At 51.6% G+C, this 24574-nt stretch overlaps 1 protein-coding gene across 1 annotated transcript in view; it reads left to right on the plus strand.

Annotated features, from left to right (window-relative positions):
- Positions 1-24574, plus strand: part of TNS3 (tensin 3) — a 185372-nt gene that overhangs the window by 107578 nt on the left and 53220 nt on the right. The window contains exons 17-18 of the mRNA XM_052638481.1: positions 11648-12907; positions 14385-14393. Coding sequence (XP_052494441.1) covers positions 11648-12907; positions 14385-14393 — 1269 coding nt within the window. The remainder of the gene's footprint in view (positions 1-11647; positions 12908-14384; positions 14394-24574) is intronic.

Consider the following 24574-nt stretch of genomic DNA (forward strand, 5'->3'; position numbering starts at 1 on the left):
GGCTACCCACTCCAGGGTTCTGGCCTGGAGAATTCCATGGGGTCACAAAGAGTTGGACGTGACTGAGCAACTTTCACTCTCTTTCAACTTAGTTGCTTGATTGCAGTGACAGTGTTATTTGCAGAGTGGGCACAGTCCTGTCAGTTCCCTTGATAGGAATGGGGATTGGTTAGGACCCTTGCTGCTGCTGCTGCTGCTAAGTCGCTTCAGTCGTGTCTGACTCTATGCGATCCCATAGACGCCCTCCTATCAGGCTCCTCTGTCCCTGGGATTCTCCAGACAAGAACACTGGAGTGGGTTGCCGTTTCCTTCTCCAATGCATGAAAGTGAAAAGTGAAAGTGAAGTCACTCAGTCGTGTCCGACTCTTCGTGACCCCATGGACTGCAGCCTACCAGGCTCCTCTGTCCATGGGATTTTCCAGGCTAGAATGCTGGAGTGGGGTGCCATCTCCTTCTCCGGGTTAGGACCCTTACTGAGCACTAAACTGAGTAGACCTTCTTGCACAAGAAGTGCTTTATGTCCCACAGTAAAACAGACGTTTTCTCCTGAGCACAGACATAACCTGTGCCTTAGTGGCCATTGGGGGTTTGCTGGAGACATCTGTGTCTGTGATGTGCTGACTATATTCCATCTCAGGCTGAGTGGCGACATTTGTGAGGGTTCCAGTTGTGCTGTGGAAACATGAAGGCGTCCAAACAGCTTTGCTTGTTTGCTCTGGTGTGTTACATTCATTTAAGGCTCAGAGCGTGTTGCTGTGCTTTGACCAACAAGCAGTCAAAGCAGAGGGGTAAACTGTTGGCTGAAGCCCACCTAAATTGCATGCAAAGAGACCTGAGGTGCAGAGGCACTTGCTGGGCAGAACGTGGAAGTCTGGGTGTGCAAGTAAACACTGAAAGATGGGCCATGTGCAGTTAACACTGACAGTGAACTTGGCCACGTCGAGCTTGAAAGAGAGACACAGTCCCAGGACATGGAGACAGTAAGGTAAAGACTTCACAAGTGAAGACTGTAGCTGAAGGACACAAATGATGCTGAAACTGATTTCTAAACCGGAGCAGGTTGGTGCTGGCTCCACCCGTCAGTTTGTCAGCTGAGAAGTCTTGGGAGTGAACACAGGTCTAGCTGGGTGGCTCTCCAGTTGAAGCCTTTTCCCCGCCTCCTCAGCCTCCAGGGTTCAAATTTCATTAAACCTGATTGCAGGAAACCCCACCCATGTGTTTACATTGCACTGGCCTTTTTTTGGTGGAACCAAAGTCCCTCTCTTAGCTAACAAGATCTTCTACCTTCTGTACTGCCTGGAGAGCAAGACTGGGTCGTTGGCAGAGGAGACACACCCCCACCCCGGGATGCTATGTTCTGGGGTTGAAGGCTTCCTTCAGGGGTCCAACGGTTGTGGGCTAAACAAGCTACAGGGCTCTTTGGAAGCAAGGTAAGCAGGGAGTGTGTGTGTGTCTGTGTCTGTGTGTGTCTATGTGTGTGTGTCTGTGTGTGTGGCTTCTGCTAGGGGAGAGGATGTCCGGTGGTAAGTGATGAGCAGAACAGCAGCTTTAACCTGGCAAGAAGAAAGGCCAGGCAGAAGACTGTTTATTTGCAGGTGAGAGGAGTTTTAGCTGCTTCTGCCTTTGGAGGGTCAGCAATGGTTTGAGGTGAAGTTTATATGTAGAAGCTCACGGTCCGCTCCGTGGCTGGCTCGCTCAGGTGACTTCTGAGTGGGCCACAGGGCCTCCTGTTTCCTTGGCCAGCTGGGGCTCAGGCGTGTTTCCACAGTGACGAGTACCTGGGAGGGAACCAGGTGCCAAGATAAGTGCCCTTGATGGGATGGTCCAGGCTGGGGTGTTGGTTGGACAGGAGAGGGGGGCCCCCCATGGGAGTGTCCTGCCGGCGTTGTTTGTGCCTGCTGTCTGGGGCACGGTCGCCGTGGCTGGGACACGCCTGCCACAGCCCCACCGTGAAGCCTGGCCTCTGTTATCGCCGCATTCCGGGCCTCACCCAGAGGACTGCCAGGAGCGCTTGGAATCTGTGTGGCTCCAGCGTCCCAGACGTGGGCCCTGCTGTTGGCACGTCCCTTTCCACAAGCCATGTGGTTCTCTGCCTGGAACACCCTGCTCCCCCTGCTCTATTTTTTTCCAAGAATTTATAGCCTGCCTCGATTTCAGAAAACATTTACACAGAGCCTGACTTGGCTCCCAATGGAGCGATTCCATCCGTTCCCCTTGGCAGGCCAGGTGCCTCCTTTCTACTTTAGGTGTCTCCCCGCCTGGCATTCAGGGGGATGGTATTGGGTTTGGGGGTTTGGGCAGGTGTTTGCTCTCAAGGTGTGAGATGGCATGTCCAGAGAAGTTCCATGCTACATGGAGTTATTTCTGGAACTTGGCCTGAGGAGAGCTCGGGCCAGGCTTTCACAGCCCTGGGGTTCTGAGCTGCTCATAGCATTGTCTGTCTTTTGTTTAGAAGAGGGGCACGTTTCATCTCACCTGGGACAGCGCAATCACCCATCTGTGCTGTTGTGGACTAAAGGTCGAATTCTGAGAGGTCCCAGTGTGGCCGTCTTTTCTTAGCTCTCGATTTGTTTGGAATAGGAACTAGTTCAATATACATGCAAGGGAGCCTTTAATTAGCCCAGAGGCAGAACCCCACTGCAGTAAAATAAAAGCGTGCTGTGTTTCCTGAGAGGTTATAAATGCTGCAGTTATAAATGTCCAAGTGGAAAAAGAGAGATCTCAGCGTGAGTGACTCAGTGAGTTAACAGGGACCCTCCTGTGAGGGACACCGGCCAAGCCTGGGTGTTTCTCCTGATCCTGAAGGTCCTGCGGCTCCCACAGGCCCTGAGAGAGGAGGCGTCCCTGGGACACTCCCAGAGCCTTCCCTTCCTGGCCAGAGGTCGCGGAGGGTCACTGACCCCACTCATCCCGGCCTCCTGCTCTGGGCCCATCCCCCTTTCAGGGGCCCTGCTCTCTGGCGCTCGTCCCCATGCCTCAGACACTGGAGCCCCAGTGCCCCCTCTGCCCGAACGCCACACAGCAGGCACTGAGATGCTCCCCTGCTTCTGGGTGTCTTGCAGTGCTGGGCCAATGCTCCAGGGCCCGTCCTCAGAATTTAAAGCTGGGCAATTTATCACGGGTTCCCACACTGGTCAGTCAGAGCTGATGCAGCATGTTTGGGAGAGATGGTCTCTAACAGGGTGAGGGGCCCGAGAGGTACAGAGGTGAGGAAGGGCCCTGGGAACGCTTTGAAAGATCTGCCAAAGTGTTGCTCATCCTGCTGCTAGGCCCTGTGGAATGGGATGAGGCCCCCACAACTGCCTGGATTCAGCAGAAGCGAGTTTGTGATGAATCCACCAAGACAACGGCAGAGGCCCTTGGCGTCACTTAGCTAGCTTACTGCTAACTGCTTTTGTCTTTGTGGTTATTAGTCCCAGAGGAGGCTGAGAAGCAGAGCAGATTAGGTGGCTTGAGCAGTGTTGCACAGCTGGTGAGAGCTGGAGGTGGGCTGCTTCGGCAGCTGGAGGGCCCTACTGTGCCCCACACGAGATGACTTATAGAATCTTCAAATAGTATTTTTAAAAATCCGTCTTTTATTTTAGATCTCTGTTAAAAAGCAATTCTTCAACATAATTCCAAAGTGTGAGGTCAGTTAGGCTGAGTTAAGAATACTCTTTTACGGGACCCCATGAGACACTCTTATTCCTCAGGCTCTAGGCTGGAGGACAGATGTGGGGACTTGCAGAGACAGTGTCCACTCGGTGCCTACCTATTCTCTTCCCTTTACGTTGGTCTCCCTGAATCACCAGGATGATCCTGGGCAAACCTCGTCAAGCACCCCATTGCCAGCCAACTTCTTCAGTAAGGGAAGTGGAGCTCAGAGAGGTTGAGTAACTCACCCAGGGTCACACAGCTGTGGGCAGGATTTTTAATTAGGATTCACACCCAGGTTGATTATGCCAGAAAGTCTAGAGGGGGACTGAGGATGTGCACATAAATTGCTCCAGTGAAAAAGTTAAAACAAGCTTTATGTCACAAGGCGGGGGGTTGGGGGGTGGGGCACAAAGGGACCCTGACAGCTATACTGAAGATGAGAGAACTCTCCACGATCTCACGGAATCTAGGAAAAGGAAGGAAGATCCTGGAAGAGAGGGAGAAGGTGGAGGAATTCAAGGAGCAGGGGGTGGAGAGGCGGGGAGTGGAGTCAGAAGGGGAGATGAGGAGGGGAGGGGGGAGGGGGGAAAGGTGGACACAGCGGGGGCCTGTTGCCCTGTGAGCCTCATTTCTGTCTTGAATTCATGATCTTTTGAATCATTGAGGTATAATTTACATACAGTGAAGTTCACTCTCTTTACTGCCCAGTTCCAGGAGTTTAACTTCCTGTCCTGAAACTCCCGTCCCAGCCACAATAAGAACATTTCTGTCACCCCACTCTTCCCTGATCGCCCGCAGCCTGCTCTCCGTGAGCCCGTTTCCCACCCTGATCTCTCCCCGGGATGTCAGTTCAAGTGTTTGGAGTCTGGTTGCTCTCTCAGTACCTTGGATGTGGATGCAGACAATGGCATCATTTCTTTCTTTCTTCTCAGGCACTGTTCCAGGGATGACTGCGATTAGAAGACTTCTATGGGGATGTATAGGTTCTGGTATTGGGTCTTTTTGATAGAGTGAATTGGTTTAGCTGAGTGGCCTCAAGTAAGAGAGTCGTTTAGAACGAGCTGGAGATGGTGCATGTGGGGTTGCTGCAGGAAGTAGAAGTGACTGACAGTGGCCAGCAGGCTGTGCCCAGAGACACAGCCTGTCTCCTGGTGAGTCAGGGTGGGTGGGGAGCCTTTCCTTTATCAGGGCTCCAAGTGGCTGTGGGTGTGGTGGGTGTGGTGGGCGCGGTGGGCACAGTGGGTGGGTACTGAGTGGTCTACCCAGGAACAGTTCCTTAATTTTCAGGACAGAAATGCACACAGCCTGCCATGAGCTCCCGCTACTGCAGCCTAGGAAACAGACATAACACTGCCATCATCAACCCAGCAGCCTCAGAACATAGGCTCCTGTCCCGACAACGGACCGTTTTGGGAGTTAGGGAGGAAAGCAGAGTGATTAAGTAGTTTCTAAGGAGTGTGTGTGAGAGGGAGAGAGGGAATTGAAAAGAAAATATTTAGGCAAATTCCTTTCCAAAATTAAATTGTTAATTTCACATTAAAGTGGTTTGTCAGGTTTAGAATTCCAGTGTTTTTAAAAAAACAGAAAGCATGGATTTGGGAGTGAAACAGAGGTAGGGTTGCATTCCAGATGATTCCAGTAACTTTTTATTATATTAAATGTTAGCATAACCTCTCTGAGCTTCTGTTTTCTCATCTTATAGAGGATTCTTTACCACTGGGCCACCTGGAAAGCCCGTCCTGGCACAGAGGAGATTCTTAAAAAGAACCTCTGTCTTTGGAATGTCAGCCCTATTGCAGGAGAGGGCTATTTCTTGTGTTCTGCCCTCCTCTGATGAGAAAAATCACGATTCTTTGTAACCTCACCTGGATGCAGCCACACCTGAGAGCCCCGGCTCCTGGAAACATCCCTTCCTGCAGTCATGCTCTTTCTTTCTGTCTCTGCTGACCCATCTGATGCCATGAGATGTGCCTGACGCCCTCCGTCTCTTGTTCCTCTCCGTATTCCCCAGGCTGGTTCGTCCCAGCATGTCATCGGACTTTGCTGAATATTCCATTTCAGTCTCCATTAACAACTGACTAGCAGCCGTGGGGCCAGTGCCTAGAAAACTCTCATGGACATTTCCTGGAGAGGAGTTTTCTGCTTTTCTCCAGTGAAGACTTGCAGGGAAGATACTGTTAGCGCTTTTGAAATGAAAAGTTACTTTTCAAAGCAAACCTTTCACAAAGGTAAAACATAAGAGTCATAGATTCAGTATTTGAAAGAAAGAAAGATTTCAGCAGCTCAGTGTATCTATCAGGTTTGCTGTTTCGTTTAAAATTGATTTTTTGTTGGAAGCAGGGCTAGGAGACAGTTGAACTTAGTACAGATCAGTTCTACACCTTTTTGGGGGCCGAGTGGTTGGTACTTGAATGGAGGTGAAGTTGAGATGTTGCCTTCCCTTTGGCCAATTCTTCACATACCTGTGAGCACATACCTTTGAGCACAGGTGGGCATTGGTTAATCTGTGTTCAGCCAGGATGGGAAGGAATGTTTTCATTTTTCTTCCTGTCTTCTTCACTTTCTTTTGAAATATTTTGGGGGTGTCTCTTTCCCTCCTTGTGAGATAGCCCCCACTCAAAAGTCAAGTGGGAGTGGGCAGGGAATCGTCACAGGATAGCAGGCGTGGAGTGGCGAGTCTGTCCTGCAGCCTCTGCCCTTTAATGAGGCAGAGAATGTCCTCTGGCTCTTTTTTTTTTTTTTCCAGATGAGAACCTCCCTGGTGTGTCTTTCAGTGGGAGCAATCGGAGCTGTAGTACGTTTGATTTTTAACCAGGCCCTGGCTGCAGGGAAAACATTACCAGATAACTCACAGGCCACCTTTTGGAAGGGGCTCTGGCTTTTGTTCAGCGGGGTGGGAACAGTGGGAAGGGACGAGGCACAGCGAATGGTTGATCTGCACTGGGACAGGTAGAGGCTCTTTCTTGTCCTGCATCTGCAGCAGAAATGCTGGGGGTCCTGGGCGGCTCACATCCCAGTCTGGAGATTGGGGTCTGCATTTGCAGAATGAGGATTAAGTTCTTTCAAAATCCCCATGAGCTGGAAGCACAAAATTATAACATGTCATTTAAATATACGAAAGGATGCAAGGGGTAGATGAAGTGAACGACTCCGACTTCCACCCTTCACCCACCCAGTGGCTGTGATAGCACTCTGCATTCTGTGATGGAGCAGAGCTTCACAGCCCCAAGCCTCCTTCACCTGAGGGGCCGCACCCTCCCTTCCGCTGGGGGCTGGCGATGGTGGCGGTGGTGGGACCCCAGCCCCAGCCCTGCCAAGCATTACAGAAGTGAGTTTGGCTTCATCAGTTCTCTGAAAATTACTTGTTGCATCACTTTTCCAAATCTCATTAAAAGGGCTACTTTGCCATCAGTTATGTCAGCATGTCCTTGAAAACTGACCAGAGTTTTGGGGGCTTCACAGAACGGGTTAGGGCTTATGTCTCATTTTCCATGGAGGGTTTGGCAGTCAGTCATGCAATGACTTCCTCCCCCAAGCCTCCCAGATAACTTTTGTCCCTGGTGATTCTGTTTTCATTGCTCTCACCCTGCAGTTTTCACATGGGGTCTCAGAAAACAAAATTCCAGCCCAGTGTAGGCAAGGTCACTCTTCTCCAGGTGTGGTTTAGAGGGGCCATACATAGGTGGGGGCACCCTGCCCACCCTGCCGCTGTGGGAACTAACCGACTCGGAAAAGTCCACCTCACAGGTGGCAGGAGGATGAAGGAGACGGGGAATGGCAAAGATTCTGTGTCACTGTTATGCACCTACTGTATGTCAGGACCCTATCATACCCGCAGTTCCTGCGGCTGCACAGATAGCGTTCAGACGTCCCTCGGACCTCTGCCTATCTGATAGGTACATTGAGTCATGTTTAGGTTCACAACTCTTGTTTTCATTGATATTTTGAAACCCTCACATTGACTTCAGCACCTTCCCAGTCTTATTGGGTGGCATTTGAAGGCCTGCTAAGTGGGTCTGTGCAGTCTACTTGGGGGAGAGGTTGTTTCGGTGTCTGGGGAGTGGAGACCCTGGGGCTGCAGGTGGTCAAGGGCTGTGGGCACTTCTGCCATCAGACTTTTGTTTATTTGTTTGGCTGTTGTTAGTTTTTTTTTTTACCTGCTAAGACAGCAGAGCATCTTTCCAAAATAGTTCCCTAGGTTTTGTCATGTAAGAAGCAGCCAGAACATTCAGTCTCTCAGTACTCGGGGCCCACGGGGGGGTCCCTGATGCTGGGGATACCACAGGTATCCCCAGATACAAAAAAAAGATCCCTTCCCTCCAGGAGCCCATGTTCTTGTTGGGGAGACATCGGTAAGTCTGCAGTATATCTGGCTGTAGGTGCGTGCTGCAGACAAACACCCTGCAGGGACAGAAAGGAAGGTCAGGAGAACCCACACTGAGGAGGTGAGAAAGCAAGCCAAGATAGCGCTGCAGGTGGAGCAAAGGCCCAGGGGCAGGTGTGCGCCTGCTGTGGTCTGCGTGGTGAACAGGAGAGAAGTGAAGCAGCATAGTCAGGGGATGCCAGGCCTGGTCCACCATGGAAGGGGCTTTTAATAATTGTGGCTACTCACATGCGTCTAGGCCTCCCTGGTGACTCAGTGGTAAAGAATCTGCCTGCCAATGCGGGAGATGCAGGAGATGTGGGTTGGATCCCTGGATCGGGAAGATCCCTGGATCGGGAAGATCCCTGGATCGGGAAGATCCCTGGATCGGGAAGATCCGCTGGAGGAGGACACAGCAACCGACTCCAGTATGCCCGGAGAATCCCATGGACAGGAGAGCCTGGCAGGCTACAGTCCAGGGGTCGCAAAGAATTGGGCACGGCTGAGCGACAGCACCCGGGGACTCATGTATTAGGAGCCCTGGGCCTGTGTTCTTTGCATATGTTCTCTAATTCTGACAAGTGTCTTGAAAGATAATACTGATTATTCCCTTTTATAAATCGGGGGCTTGGACAGTCTAAATGTCAAGACCAGGAATGCACAGAGTAAACGCAGAGCAAGAATCCCACCTGCAGATTCAGGGAAACTCAGCCCGAGTCCTTCTGTGGAGAATGCAGGGCAGGGGCAGTGGGTGCCAGAGGCCCCTCTTCCCTCTTGCCCCCCATAGCCCGGGATCACAAAGCGTGGGTGCAGCGGGGAGGCCCCTGGACAGCCCCCCCCAGAGGCCCTGTGCTGCCTTTGGGAAGATTGAAGCTCCTACAGAGTGATTTAGAAGTTTTGGCGGGTCTGACTTTGAGGGCTCACTGATTTGGTTTGTATACTTTTCCTATAGATAGAAAATGTACTGGACATTTTCCACCATAAAAAGGAACCTGCACACATGGTAGGAAGTTTAGAAAGGAGTCTGTGGTGGGGTTTGGCTCCATCCCTCACTGCAAACCCTGAGACGCTCTGAGGGTCCGTGAGACCAAGGCCTAAATGTTCCGTGCCCAGCCTCACACAGAGCTGGTGTTTTGTCAGCAGCAGTCGAGTTGTTTTTAATGTGTTTATTATTATTTTAAGATTTCTAATACTAATAAAAACAGTAAGATTGGGATTACTCATAACTCTGCAGTCAAGGGAATATCCTGCCCTGTTCCACTTCCTGCAGGCCCTTGTGGACTGTTCTCCATGTGGGGCTGGCCACGGGGCTCTACTCGAAATAATTAACGGGCACTTTGGGGTAGTGCCTGAATTTAAATCAGAAGGATTTTTGTGCAGCTCATTCTTGGCTTCCCTTTTTCCCTTAATTCATTGTGCCAGTCCGTTCTCATTCAGATTGAGGGAGGAGGACTGGAGTCATGGGCGCATGGACATCTGTTTCTAGACACTGCCAACTCCCTGCCAGCTGTGAGGCTAGTGGTCTACCCTGGCCACCCCTGGGCCCGGCACTGTCCACTCCTTTGCTCTGGGGGGATTGAGATTCTCATGGAGGAGAGTGTCTTCTGCTGCTTGCTCAGCAAAGCAGAAGGGAATACCTGATTCCCCAGGTCTTGCCTTATTTTCCTGGCCATAGCTGGTGAAGAAATGAGATGAAAGATGCTTATCTGTGTACTCTGACTTTCAGTGTCTGTGTTCGAGTTTCATGTAGGGCACAGGCACCCCCTGCTTGTTCATGGTTGGGGCAGAGGACTTGAACTGGTGTCTGTCTTATGCTCCAGCTCCCACTTCACCCACGGGCTGTTCTGCATGAGCCCAGAGCATCCTAAACACAGTGACCTAGTGGCTCACACATGGGTCAGTTTTTCCCTTTCACAGTGGGAAGGGTAATGTTTGCAGGTGTCCCCTAACTTGGGGCGCTCATTCTGGGGTCCTCATGTGCGGAGCTGGGTCCAGCATCTCCTCCCCCTGGCACCTTCAGGTCACTCGCTGCCGCCATGCATGGCATCATGACCGGCTGCCGCGTCTCTGTGGACGGGGCACGGGCAGCAGGAGTGCCAGCCTGTGGAGCCAGAGAACCTGGGTTTTGGTCCCATCTGCACTTTGCAGCAGCTCCGCAACCTGGGAAAGTTACTCATGCTCTTTCAGCCTCAATTCTTCATCTTTACAAAGGGAATATGCTAGAAAGTCAGAGAAAATACACTTGAGTGCACACCCCGTGATTGGTGCTCTGTGACCACCAGCTGTCACTGATGCCATTCCCTAACGACCCTATGGCTGCATCTAGTTCCTGCGTCTTCCTTAGACGCTCACATCCAGTTGTCTGTCTTGCAGGCTTGGTTTATTTACTGTATTTTGTGTATCATTGCTCCCCCCAGCCTTCCCACCAGGCACTGCATTGAAAGGAGGGTCCCTAGGTTCATACCAGCCTGTATCTCTGTGTCCAGTGTCCCCCATCACTTCTCGCTCTGCTTCTTCCTCTTGTGCACATTTGAGATAAGAAGGAAGCTGGAGTCTCATGTGCTCTCAGCATTGCAGCCCAAGATACCCCACAGGTCTCTGTCCTGGAGTGTCAACCCTGTGTTTTTGAAAAAAGCTGAAACCTGTCGATGGTGAAGTGCATCAGGGCTAGAGCTGGGTCCTTCAGAGCGGCTCCAGGCCCAGTCGCCGCTGGAATGCAGTGGCTCCCGGGGCCGCAGACACGGGTCAAGCCCTCTGCGGCTCCGTTATTGTGGTCTGCCTGCAGTTTCACAGTTGGGAATACAGGGAGGCAGAGGAGGATGCAGTGGCGAGGTGCTGACCGTGAGCTCTCTTGTGCTATTGAGTGCCCTCCCAGCTCTTTGTTGTAAGCCAGTGAGTGGTTGACTGCCGCCGCCAAGGCTGTAATTAATTATAGTGGCAGAGGGTTCCACTCTCCCCATCTGCATTGGAGACCTAATTTTGTTTTCCTTGGCCGTCCCTGTGCATGGAGATCAGTGCTTACCCCTCTGTGTTTCGAGGTCCTGCTGTGCCTTCGTGGGCACCTTCTTGACCCAAAGATGCTGCACTTCCAGGAAGGCAGGCCGGAGACCAGTTCCTGTGCTTTCTCTTTTTGTTGAGCTACATATTTGGATTCTAGCAGATCTCAGGTTGAGAACAGCAGGCACCTGTGTTAGATGTTCAGTTTACTAAGGACTTGTTACCCAGGCCGCTGGAAGATGCCTTGTAGGTGCCGACAGAAGCTCTCTCCTGTCTTATATGCACCGTCCATTCTCGAGTCTTGGAGACTCGTGAGTGGAGCTGTGCTCACCATTCATGCTACAGATGAAATGAACAGTGAGCCCTCGAGGCAAGGTAACTCTGAGTGTGAGGAAGCCCAAAGATTCTCTAAATGACCCTTCTCTTTGCATAAAAAGGTAGGGCCTGAAGATGTTTGGTTATTCAGATTTCTTTGTGGGTATTTGCTATGCGGGAGTATATGTAGAATTTTTGGATTCTAGAAGAGTCTTTGGCCCTGAGCATTCTAAGTTATGAATTTGTTTATTCAGACAAAATATAGATGTGTTCTAAGAGCCCAAAGCCCCCTTTCATCTTTGACTTACAGTCTGTCTCTCGTTTTCTCCCCACTAGTGCTGCATACGCAGGGCCCTGTGGACGGCAGTCTTTACGCCAAGGTGAGAAAGAAGAGTGCTTCAGATCCCAGTGTCCCAGGCGGGTCCCCTGCTGTACCGGCCACCAGCAGCCCAGACCATAGCGACCACACCCTGTCTGTCAGCAGTGACTCGGGCCACTCCACAGCCTCGGTGAGGACCGACAGGACCGAGGAGCACCTAACTCCAGGACCCAAGAGGGGCCTGAGCCCCCAGGAAAAGGCCGAGCTGGATCAGTTGCTCAGTGGCTTTGGCCTCGAGGATTCTGGAAGCCCCCTGAAGGATATGAGTGATGCTCGCAGCAAGTACAGCGGGACCCGCCACGTTGTACCGGCGCAGGTCCACGTGAACGGAGACACCACCCCCAAGGACCGAGAGACGGACATCCTGGATGACGAGATGCCCAGCCACGACCTGCACAGCGTGGACAGCATCGGGACCCTGTCCTCCTCTGAGGGCCACCAGTCAGCCCACCTGAGCCCCTTTACCTGCCACCAGAGCAGCCAGAACTCCCTCCTGTCTGATGGATTCGGCAGCACCGCCGGCGAAGATCAGCATGGTGCTCTGGCCCCGGATCTGGGACTCGCCGCGGAGCCCCTGTTCGAGCGAGAGCGGGCTTTTGGGAGCCGCGAGCCGAAGCAGCCGCAGCCTGTGCTCAGGAAGCCCTCTGTGCCCGCCCAGACACAGGCCTACGGGCCGAGCAGCTACTCCACGCAGACCTGGGTGCGCCAGCAGCAGATGGTGGCCGCTCACCAGTACAGCTTTGCCCCTGATGGGGAGGCCAGGCTCAGCGGCCGTGGTGCAGCCGACAGTTCTGGCCTGCTGCAGACGCAGCCTAGGGTCCCGCTCACCCCCACTCGGGGGGCCAGCAGCAGAGTGGCCGTCCAGAGGGGCATAGGCCCTGGACCACATCCTCCCGATATACAGAGACCCCCTCCTGGCAAAGTAGCCTTCAGACCCAGGATTCCAGATGTCAAAGTCGTGAATGGTACTGGTCCGGAGCTGGGGGCAGACCCTTCCCCAGGCTCACCCACCCTGGACATCGACCAGTCAATCGAACAGCTCAACAGGCTGATCTTGGAGCTGGACCCCACCTTTGAGCCCATCCCCACCCACATGAACATGTCAGGCAGCCAGGCCAACGGCCCCATGCCCCCAGACGGCATGGGAGGCGGGCTGCGGGCCAGTGGCCGCCTGCAGGACACAGGAGATGGCCCTGGCAGGGCCCCAGTGAGGCAAGGTGAGCTGGGGTTTCATGGGAGGCACACTTGCCTGTGTCTGTGTTTTATAGAATAAGGTTTTATGGAAGAGCTCTGGGCTTGTCACAGAGTCTGAAAGAGGGGAATGAGGAGGACAGTTGGGGCCTTGGGCACAGTCTTGTGAGGACAGCAAGTGACCACACCATTCGGGTGTGGACGGTAGCCACGAGCTGGCCACCCAGGGAGTGGGGAGGCTGTTCATGGGGCAGCAAGCTCAAGCTAGAGAGAGAGGGTCATGGGGTGGATGGAGGTGGGGAGTGGGAGGAGTGATGGAGGGGTAGGTTCTGGGGAGTCGGGGCCTAGAGGCTTGGTAAGGATCCCAGCCACCACAGCAGGCTGCAGGGTCCAGCGGCAGCCCCAGCACAGCAGGGATGTGGGCCCTGAGGGTGTCCCTGTGTGCACCCTGCAGCCTTCAGGGCTCTGCTGCGCAGGAGGCGGGCACTGTGCAGGCTCTTGGAACGTGGCTTGTGTGGAGTCAGGGCCAGGCCTTCCTGCCCAGCTGCAAGACCTGGGAAGGCTGCAGGTGGCTGTAGTGGAGAGAGGTGACCTCTGGGTGTATGGCTGAGTGGATGTGGGAGCAAGCGTTGGGTTCTAGCCTGTGATAGGCTCTCCATGTTGGAGAGGCCCAGGCTGTGGGACCAGGGCGGATGCCCCGCAGGCTGTGGGCACTGGGACAGAGTGGGTCGAGGAATAGTATGTGAGGCCATCGGGGGAGTGTGTGTATAGAAACTTCCACACAGAGGAGATGGGGCCAAGTCTAGAAGCTTCCACACAGAGGAGAAGGGCCAAATCAGGTATCCAGACCTGAGTGCTGCTGAAGTCTGGGGAGGTTTAGGGAGGGGTGGAGCTGCAAGGACCCAGGGGTCACCGTGGGGTCGAGAGTGTGCTGACCAGTGAGACAGGCGTCCCTGTGTTGGCGTGGAGGTGCGCACCCACGTCTTTGGTGTCAGTTGGTTCCCTAAGGATGCTGCCTCTAAGAGTGAAGATGGGAGGCGGGATGAAGGAAGGATTCCGTGGCTTCCTCCTAGTCCTGAGTCTGACCCCGAGGCCTGAGCCAGGGTCACTGATGGGGCAGGAGTGCTGCTCTTGCCGCTGGCATTGTTCTGGGCCCTTTCATCTTCTCAGGCCCTTCAGCTGCAAGGACAGATCCCGTCTTACAGTTGAGTTTCCAGAGGTGTCAGGACATGGCCTTGCAAGGTCTCATAGGTGGTTTGCAGTAGAGCAGGACTCAGCCCTGTGGCTGCACACAGAGGCCCTGCCTGCTTTGCAGTCATACAGGGTGGATTTCAGACCCAGCCAGGTCCCAGACGGCTTGGGGAACCTGAGCTTTGCAGACCTCGGGCCTGTCTAACTGTGCGTTGGCTGACTGTGTGCTTTGGGTTAAGGGTGTAGTTTCTGAATTTCTCTTCGCTCCATCTATTAATCCCTATCACATACCCGGCTAGTGGAAAAGTACAGGCAGTGCTGGTCCACAAGCCTCTGAAGGGTACCTGGATCCTAAGTGTGATGATGCTGTGACATCCGGGCTTCCTGGTGGCTCGATGCTAAAGAATCTGCCTGCAGTGCAGGAGATGCAGGTTCGATCCCTGGGTCGGCAAGAACCCACTCCAGTATTCTTGCCTGGAGAACCCTGTGGACAGAGGAGCCTGGTGGGCTAAGTCCATGGGATCACAAAGAGTGGGACACGACTGAAGCCACTGAGTTCGCAAGCACTCTGTGACATTCATTTCCTTTCCCTGAGTACCTGGGCCCTTGGATATCAGAAGTTTGGGAGTTGGGAAGAACTGAGAGAGCCTTCTGGGAGTAGGTTATCAGACTTGAATATGTAGCTGTCAGACAACAGTAGTTAATTGTAGCAACAAAACGGATGGAAGGATTTGGATATATGAACTCATTTAGTCAGATACGTTCAGGAGATTCTGAGTTTAAAAAAAGTTTCAGTGGGAACAAAGCTATCCGCATCCTGTCTCTTACCTCGCCAAACCTACTTATAAAGAATTTCTTGGAAAAATTAAAACCAGAAATCTTTTCTTTCTTTCTTGGATTAAAACCTCCTTTGAGATTTGGAAGAGGTTGGAGGTGGCTGAGTGTATGGAAGAGGGAAGGATTCTAAGCTCAGGTTACCGTCTGACAGCTTCATTTGTTTTCCAGTGGATGGAACATAGTCCCGAATGATTCTTCTGTCTTGTAACAGTAGAACATAGAGCCTGGGGTTTTAGAAAGTCCCTTCATCTCCTCCAACCTTTAGTTAGCTATACTTAAATTACTTGATAAACTCATCACTGTAATTACTGGAATTTTAATTTTGATTTTAGATCTTTTCTGTTTCCTGGTCTTATAAAGTAGTGACATTTTTAAAATGAAGGGACTTGAATACTTCAACAGACCTGTAAAATTTCTGTGAATGTTAGGTTATTAATTATGCAAATTCAGTTAAGAGTGTTTATTAATCCATTCATGTTTGTTAGGAATCTTGGGTATTTGTCAGTTTTCTTCCATACTTGTAAAACTATGGTGACGTCAGGGGATGAGGTATAAATAAACATGGGCACTAATCTTCAGAGACTCCTGAAATTTGGGCATGAGCTTCTGGTAGGACCCCTGAGCAGCGATGAATACCCGCCAGCTGGGCAGCTGGCAGCTCACAGCGTGAGGACTGGCCTTCTAACTCGGAGTTCGGCTTTCAGTTTCAGAGTGAGCTCCTGTTTGAGAACAGTGCCGAGCCGGGAAGTGCAGAGCCTTGGAGACTCACACCACGCTGATGAAAAGGATCTGGACAGTGTAGAGGGTTCTTGGAACAGTCTGCAGGTGGACTTCTGGCTCTCGTTCTGGGACGTCTTGTCTTGTTAGAAATCCCATCTAAAGAATGTGCTTGTCTCTAGCTTTCAGCCCTTTGAATTGAGGTGGAGAGAGAACTTCCTTCTCTCCCTGGCTGGTGTAGAGGACACTGGAACCCAGTGTCCATTTTAATATCAAAATGTCATCTGAGTATTTACATCTTTCAATTGCAGAAAAGCTAGATCAGCCAGCAATAGAAAGAAATCACTAGATGGCAAGGAGAGTCAGCTAACCAACTGATGCTGAGTTGTGGAACCTTTCAGAAGGTTCGGGGATGCTGGATCCCTGTGCTTTGAATATGTTCAGATCCCCAGTGCACACATCCATCCTCTGGATGGGGGAAGCCAGGGCTGCCAAGCGGCACTGGTCCACATGTGGTTCTTGACTCTGCCATACTGAGTAGGAAGGGGACGATGAGTCTGAAAGGCTCCATGATATTTGCAGGACAATGGCTCTCAGCCCACAGATGCGTCGTCCCATGTCTGTGTGCCTGAGGCTCACCCTATTGATGTGGGTCAGTATCTGACCAGAGTGGCCTCATGTCTTGCACACAAATAGCAAATAGGCTGGAAAGTTCTATGAAGCTGTATTTTCTGCATGAGACCCTCCTTAGCCTGCCTTGCATCTTGCCCCCAGATGCTGACTGCCGCATAGTGTGTCTTAATTCTGAGTGTAGAAAAAGGTTTGTCACAGAAACTTTAGCATCCTGAAGTTAGTGAAATCCTTCACTGTTTGCAGATTGTGTCCTGATTATGAGGAAGACCACAAGTTACCTGGTGGTAGGGAGTTGGGGTTGGTGTTACCTGGAACTCCTCCTGGGGATTGCTGCATGTCCTGCACAGCTCACACTGCACCAGCTCTTCAGGCAGCAGCATGTCTACCATGGCTCTGGTTATTTCTGAGATGACAATTACATGCTAAGGCTAAGCATTTTCTGAGAAAGTCTACCTGCAGTCAGCACAATAATAATAATGGTGAGGATGGTGGTGGTGGTAGGGTAAATGATGATAGTGATGGTGGTGGTGATGGTGATGGTAATGATAGTGATGGTGGTGAGGGTGATGATGATGACGGTGGTGGGGGTGGTGATGGTAGGTGATAGTGAGCACTGCCACTCAGCACCTTCCCTGTTCTTGGCGCTATGTCTGCATCACCCCTGATGTTCATTCCCAATGAATAAACAAGCTTCCCTAGAAGCTCAGCTGGTAAAGAACCCGCCTGCAATGCAGGAGACCCCAGTTTGATTCCTGGGTCAGGAAGATCCCCTGAAGAAGGGTTAGGCTACCCACTCCAGTATTCTGGCCTGGAGAATTCCACAGACAGAGGAGTCTGGCAGGCTACAGTCCATGAGGTTGCAAAGAGTTAGACACCACTGAGCGCCTTTCACTTTCATAGTGTATAAACAGCCTCCATCTGTCTCACTCTGCATCCTGTGGCTGAGACCTAATTCCACTCAAATTCTGCTCCCAGATCAAAAATCCCCTGGAGGGCAGTACCAGTGACTTCTTTTGTTTCCTGTCACATAGTAATGTTCGTAAATAGAGCAGATGTGCTGGTGGAAGTGCAGGTGACCCTCCAAGAACTCATGTGTCTTTGCTGAATTGGCTTGGAGAACTTGGCGAGGTTCATCATGGGCTGTGTAGGAAGGCAGTCCTGGCTCATGAGACAAGAGAAAGGCCCTACAGTGGTGGAATCTCAGAAAGCCTTGGGAGGCCTTGTAAAATGGGGTGAGGTGTGGAGGCGTTTCACTCCGTGCAGGTGCTCAGCACCTCTGCGGCTCCCCTGCTCTGAGCGGACATCAGACTGTGCTTCAGCCACAGCCTGTCTGGGCACTGCTGGGGCCTTGTGCTGCCCCACCCCCGAGGCCACCCAGCTGCATTGTATCCCTGCTCAAAAGTGGGTTTCTTAGATCACATCCTTTAAGTGAGGGGAGATTTCAACTGATAATACCAAGTAACAAAAGGAATGACTCAATATGTGAAGTTTATGATTCCACGGATGGCAGGAGGTCAGCTCTCTTTGCTCATACCTACGGGCTCCTTGTTTCCTATTGTCGAGATACTTTATTCGTGGCACATCAACTCCCCCACCCACAACTGTCAGCTCCTGGCCGGCCTCATGTTCAGTTCACAGCTGGCACTAGGACATTGTGCCAGCGCCCCTCTTGTGCTTCTGTGGGCACAGTCATCCCTGCAGGAGTGCCTGTCCACGTCAAAGGTCTGATTTATGCTGAAGGAGAGTCACAGTAACAAGTATCAACTTCCAGTCCTTGATAGTGGAAAGCCCATCAATTTAAATTATGCATTAAACTCCAGCCAAAGGGAACCAGTATGAGAACCCAAGGTCCTCAGCCGTGGGTCCGCACCATGAGTGTGGGACCTCCTGAGCACGGGTGGGAGCTGTGGTGGCAGGAGCCCACAGGGGTGTGACAGGAGATCTAGGGGCATCGGGGAGTAGAGAGCAAGGCCTTTCTGGGGGAAAGGTGGGTGCGGGCTGTGCAGACACTGGGGAGGGGCCGGGCCCAGGTGCGCGGAAGTGCAGGTGTGTTCATGGATCAGGAATCCAGGTGCACGGAGAGGGAGGAGAAGAGGGAAGAAGGGGTGAGTGTGGACACAGAACACATCTGAGACAGAATGCCTGCCTTCAGTATTTCCTCTGTTCCCCGAGGTCACAGACCCTGAGTTGGGGAAAAGTTTCTTGGGCTGACCCCAGCATCACCTGGGGCAGCAGGACCCAGGCCTACCGTGGACCCCAGCGAGCTGCTGCAAGGCTTTGGGGGCAGCCCCTGTGCTTCCAGGGAAGCCGGGCTTCTCAGAGCTAAGAAGCCTCCTCCAGGATTGCCTGCTTTCAAGGCACTCCTGGTTCCTCTGGTTGAACGAGGTGGAAGATGACGTCCTGTCACAAAGAGGAAGCCTGAGGTCAGAGAGGGCGGGTGACTCAGACTCAGAGTTGGCCCATGGGCCCTTCCTGTGTTAGTTCTTAGGCATTTCCGGGAAGAGGGTACCGGATCAGGATCAGAACCTGCTGCAGACTGTGTGATCTGGGGATGTATTGAGCAGAGAAGGAGGGCTCAGCGCTTGTCTCTCCACCCTTAGGCCTTTTCTCATCACCTTCCAAGACAGGATGACCATTGGCCGGTCAGGGGTGGTCCTGTATCCAGGGGGCAGGACCTGGCATCCCTGCAGAAGCTGGCTGCAGTTCTGTGTCCTTGGGCGGATAGGACTTGGTAGGGCCCACCCTGGCAGCTGCAGGCAATCTCAGGAATAAGAGGGTGAAGGATGAGTTCCTCTGGTTTCCTCTGGGAAACACAAAGCGAAGCGCTAACTCATTGAAACTAGGATTTGGTTCTTTTTGGGCGGGTTTAGATGGTGGGTGCTATGCTCACGGGTCTAATGCAGTCTGGATTCGGGTTCACTCATGTTATCTGAAGAGCTCTAGCAGAGTAGAGCTTAATGTGTCTATACCTCCATACCTCTTCAGCATCTTCAGCTGAGTCACTTTTATTTAGTATTGCAAGATGAGAAAGTCAGAGATCTGTTGCAGAACAGTCTGAATATGCTTAACACTGAACTGTGCACTTAAAAATGGTCAAGGTGGTAAATGGAGTGTTATGTGTTTTTAACACACAAGAAAAGGTGAGTACATTTTAAAGGCTACAGTAATTTCTTAATTGACCTGCTCTGTGTATGCATATTTGCATCCCTTGGAGTCCGTCAAAGTCATGGCTCCGACGTGGGTGTCTGCCTGACGCTGTCTCCCCCTCCACTTGCCTCTTTTCTTCCTTCCTTCCATGCACAAGGTCCTGATCACATAAGTCTGGAAGGGGCTTGTGGTTAGAGTGTCTGGCTGCCTGCTGTGATCACAGTCCCTGGACCCAGTTAATCCAACTCCACCTTCAAACCTGCCCTCTCATTGCACACTGAAACCCCCTGTACCTTTAGCTGTCCTCTAGAGCTGTCCCCACTGAACAAGGTGGTGAGCGTCCTTGGGTCAGTGAAGGCTTACTGGGTACCATCGGTGTCCTCATGACCGCTCTGGATGTTGTTTTCAACCTCAGCTGGAGCATATGTTTTCAGGCTGTGTGTCATACTGACCAGTCTCAGTACAGCTGCAGGCCGCCCTGGACCTCAGGACACACAGGAGCAGGGAGCCACCTGGCACGATGCTTCCCTCAGGGAGCCTGAGGAGGCCTGGAGCTCCATTCAGTGGCCTCCACCTGTCAGGGACTGTCTTGGTGGTCTTAGGTCAGCCTAGGGTCACATTCTCTCTGAAATGCTTTCCCGACCCCCATCTCTTCCCCACGTGTCCAGGCTCACCACCCATCTCCATGGAAGACACTGGCCTGTGACTGTCCCTTTGCTCTTCTATCACCACCGCCGCCCCCCAGCCACCCCACGCCAATCATGAGCTCCTGGAAAGCAGGAGGAACCAAGAATTTTGGTGGCGGGGGAGGAACTTCCTCCTACCCAAGCTTACCAGGGAGGGAACCAGGGTAAAAGAGATTGTGGAGCGGTGGCCAGTGAACCCAGGCCGAGGGCTTCTGGTGATGTTTCTGGGAAGGACTCTTGTTCTCTATTTGTTGCCACAGGGGAAACTGCACTTTCTCCACCTATGAGATCCTATCACTGGAGACGAGTGGTAGGTGGGGTATTCAGGTGCCATCAGCAGTCCAAAAGGAGGGTCCCGCCTGGGGTTAGGACAAGCCATGCCCTGTCAAACTGATGCTTTAGGACCATGAAGAGCGGTGGACAAACAGATGCTCACAAGCGCACATTTGGTGATGGAGTTGGCCTGCCATGTTGCAGGGAGCTCTGCATGCTTCTAATTTGGGAAAGATTTTAGAGAGAGAAATGCATGGTCATTGCTGGAAGCTGTTGATTCAACTACTTCCTTTCATTGCATAAAAAGCATGTTATAAATTTGAGAGTTGATGAATCAGTTCCTTTTGCTCCAGCGACCCTCACTGTACCAACAGGCGGATTTGAGTGCCCCAGGCGGTCACCCTGACGGGCGTCTCCCCACGTTCCTGAGAGGCCTGCAGGTGTGGCCTCTTCTACCTGCTCTGCACCACCTGGGCCGGCCTGCAGCAGTGATTCTCAACCCCTCAGACCCACCATTCTGTGTTTAGAACATCTGTTATCTGATGCCAACTTTACTACCCTGAAATCAAAGTCACAGCTTATATAAACTACTTAAACACAATTTTTTAAAATATATGTAACACCCTAACACTCATGTTAAAGTATAAATTTTTTTAAAAAAGCAATTTATTTAATTTAGTGTTCATCCTAAGGTGAAAACCCTCAGGCAGGCCAGCCTAGGGAACAGAAGTCATCCCCTCAGTTTTTTTTTATTGGGGAAAAATGCACCTATTGTAAAATTCACCATTTAAGCATTTAAAATGTACAATTAAATGGGATTAAGTAACTTCACAATGTTGTATAACCATCCCCTCTATCTAGCTCCAGAGCACTTCTAAAATTTCAAAAGGAAATCTGTACTCAGTGGCAGGCACCCCCATTCCCCGCTCTCCCAGCCCCTGGGAGCCCCAGTCTGTTTCCTGTCTCTGGAGAGTCCCCTCCTCTGGGCATTTCACATAAGTGAGGTCCTAGGATATGTGTTGCCTTTGCAGTCAGGCCTCTTTGATTCAGCATAAGGTTTCGCAGGCTCACTCGTGTTGTGGCATAAGGCTGAGTGATGTTCAGCTGAGTGATGGACAGCCCATGCTGTGCTTATCCAGTCATCTGTGGAGGGTGACCTTTTGGTGACTGTGAATAGAGCTGCTGTAAATGTTCACGTATAAGTATGCGTTTGAACCCCTGGCTTCCCTGGTGGCTTAGACGGTAAAGAATCAGCCTACAATTCAGGAGACCCAGGTTCAATCCCTGGGTTAGGAAGATCCCCTGGAGAAGGAAGTGGCAACCCACTCCAGTATTCTTGCCTGGAAAATTCCATGAAGAGCGGAGCCTGGTAGGCTACAGTCCTTGGGATCGCAGAGTTGGACATGACTGAGCAACTGACACTTTTCATTCTTTGGGGGTAATACCCAGGAGTGGAACTGCTGGACTATGTGGCAGTTCTTTGGCTAAGGTACCCAGAAGACGCCCCCTCTGATGTTTGAAAGTCTGCTTTGGTGACCCCCTGGCCTCTGGTATGGATGGCTTGTTTCCAGAGGTTCTGCCTTGTGTGTGGTAGAAATAAGCTGGTCAGTACAGGTGTGACTGACGCTCACATATGCCTTCACTGCGGAGAAGTGTTAACTTATGTCATCCTTGGGTAGACAGCACCAAGACCCCACTCTTGCTCAGGATAAAGAGGCTATGACAGCTCCAGCCGAGACAGGCCTGGGAGTCACAGCTCTCTGGCTGCTCTCTGCAAGTCTTGTGTGTTGTTTCTTCTCACAGCCCATCAGCCACTTGGGCCTCGGGCCTCAGGCCTCGTCTGCTTGCGTCACCTTCCACTGAAGGTGGCCCCAAAAGTGGACAGTCCTAGTGACCGTCCTGAGGTGCACTGTGGAATCATCACAGTTGCTGAAAGATGAAGTATGTGAGGAGAGGCCAGTAAGATGAGTGATGGTAGTGGGTGGAAGGAGAAGGTAAGAATAAAATAAATTCAAATAAGCAAAAAGGAACTCAAACTTGGCACCAGCCTCTGCTGATGGTGTCTTAACGGGTAGGGGTCATGCAGGGGGCCAGTAGTGGTCTTGCCTTTTGGTTGCTGTGTGACTTTTTACATCTGTGCTGTAAATTACAAGCTTACTCTGGGTAAAACATGAGCGTATTGCTGAAATTTCTTATAGTAGAAGGGAATGCTTCCTAGCTTTTTGGACACAATCAGTTTCCCTTTTAAATCTGTCATTTTAGAGGAAATGCTACCACCTAACCAAGCACTTTGCTGTTCCCCAGTGGAAAGGATTTCCACTTTTGTAATCCAAATGGTAGGCGTCCTTTCCTCAGCCTCTTAGCGTTGTTTGGCTGGAGTCCGCTGGTCGCATTCCTATACATGCTCCTAAGGCTCTGGGGTCCGTTGGGTCAGAGAGGGATCCCAGGAGGTGAGGCTGCTCCCTGAGCTCTTCAACATTATTCTGCACTCAGACTAGGAATTTCTAAAAGGCATCACCCAACCCTTTAAGAATATACCCTGCAGCTGAATCAATTCCTATTTCAGTTTAAGGAGGGAAAAGCTCCTTACGTCATTGTTAAGTCATTCTGGGAACATTTAAGCTGGGAGGAGTGTTTGGGTTTCTCGTCGTCACTTTCCCTTTGCCACTCTCTCTTTAGAGGATGTTTATTTGAATGAGCTGAAATCAGGAGGCCTCAAACTTAACTTGGGAGCCAAATAATCCAGACGAATCCTTGGTGATTGTTTTTGCTTCTAGGAAGGCAAGGGAGTTTCCAGAACCCACCGTGCAAGCCTTGATGACGCAGGCTTCATTCTTATATGATCGTATAGAGATAAATAAATAGATTAAGGGCGCTTTACCTCGAAGTGCCCCAGATAGAAGACGAAGGTCATGTTCTAGGAGGTCATGAGTTTTCATTCACTCATCAGAGCCGGCATTTGCCACCTGGCTGCACAGCACACTCACCTAGGAACTGGACAAAATGCAGGTGATGAAAGTGCCCGTGTAGCTTCCGCCTCCAGGAGGTTCGGTTGGATTGGCCTGGGTCATGTCTCAGGGGTCAGAATTATCTTAAATGTTACCCACTTGTGAAACTCCAGTGTGAATCCAGGATTGAGATGAGCCCTGGATCTCGAGCTTGTTTGTGTGTTGGAAACATGAGCGTTTAAAAAAAGTGCTGACACCTGGACCTCACTCCTGAGGGTTGTGACTTCACAGGTAAGGGGTGAGGCCCTAGAGTCAGGATTTTTAGTGTGATTTTAATGTTCAGTCACATTTGAGAATCACTGTTTCACATTCATGGTTCATCTTGGGGCTGTGGTCTAACCTTCCGGAGGCTGTCCCACTGTTCGGTGAGGCAGGAGAAATTCTGCTTGCTGTAGGACTCCGAGCATGGGTGGGTGTTCTGTGCCAGGGTGCTGGGTGGTGACTCCCTGTGCTGGCCCCTACGCAGGTCCAGGCTTTATTTGAGCAGGTAGAGTGGGTCACCTCACCTCGCTGGTTCTCAAGTTCATTTTTAAATAGGATCAGATAGTTACCCAGATAAATCTGAATCTGCCCTAGCACAGTGCAGGGAAAATCTGTGTGCTCTGAGTTACCTATGACCATGAGATTTCACTCTGTTGCATAACTGGGAGTTCTCTGTATTTAGGTGAAGAGTAGCCAAGGGGCTCCTGGCTTCTAAAAATACAGTTTTCTAGTGAGTTATCTGAGAATGTCACCTCTTGAACCTCCATTGGTTCAGTGGTAGATTGGCGACCATTGTGCCACCTTCCTAGTTAGGCTGTAATCAGTCCCAGGTGCTAAGTGCTTGGTGGGCACCCCACTTCTTGGCCCCAGACCCCTACTTCTCCAGGGCTCAGTGGGTATGTCTGGGTGCCCCCATATGAGGACTGGCTCTCCTGTTCTGTCTTCAGCACCCCCAAATTTTCCTGTGCTCACTCCATGCCACTTTCTTGTGGTGGCCGGTGTAAGGCTGCACTGCTCTGATCCTGGCAGGGCTCCGTCCCTGTGAGTGGCCTGAATGACCGAATGGGCAAGCCTTGCTTGTCTCTCATACTCAGCAAGGTCCAACATCCCATAGTGAAGCTGAGCCCTACCCCTCAGCCTGGCTTGGACTGAGGCGATGCCTCGCATACAGATGCACTCAGGCTCAGCACGTGTTATTTCTCTGTCTTTGACCCCAGCT

The sequence above is a fragment of the Budorcas taxicolor genome, chromosome 4 (assembly GCF_023091745.1).
Source record: "Budorcas taxicolor isolate Tak-1 chromosome 4, Takin1.1, whole genome shotgun sequence".
Classification (NCBI taxonomy): Eukaryota; Metazoa; Chordata; class Mammalia; order Artiodactyla; family Bovidae; genus Budorcas; species Budorcas taxicolor.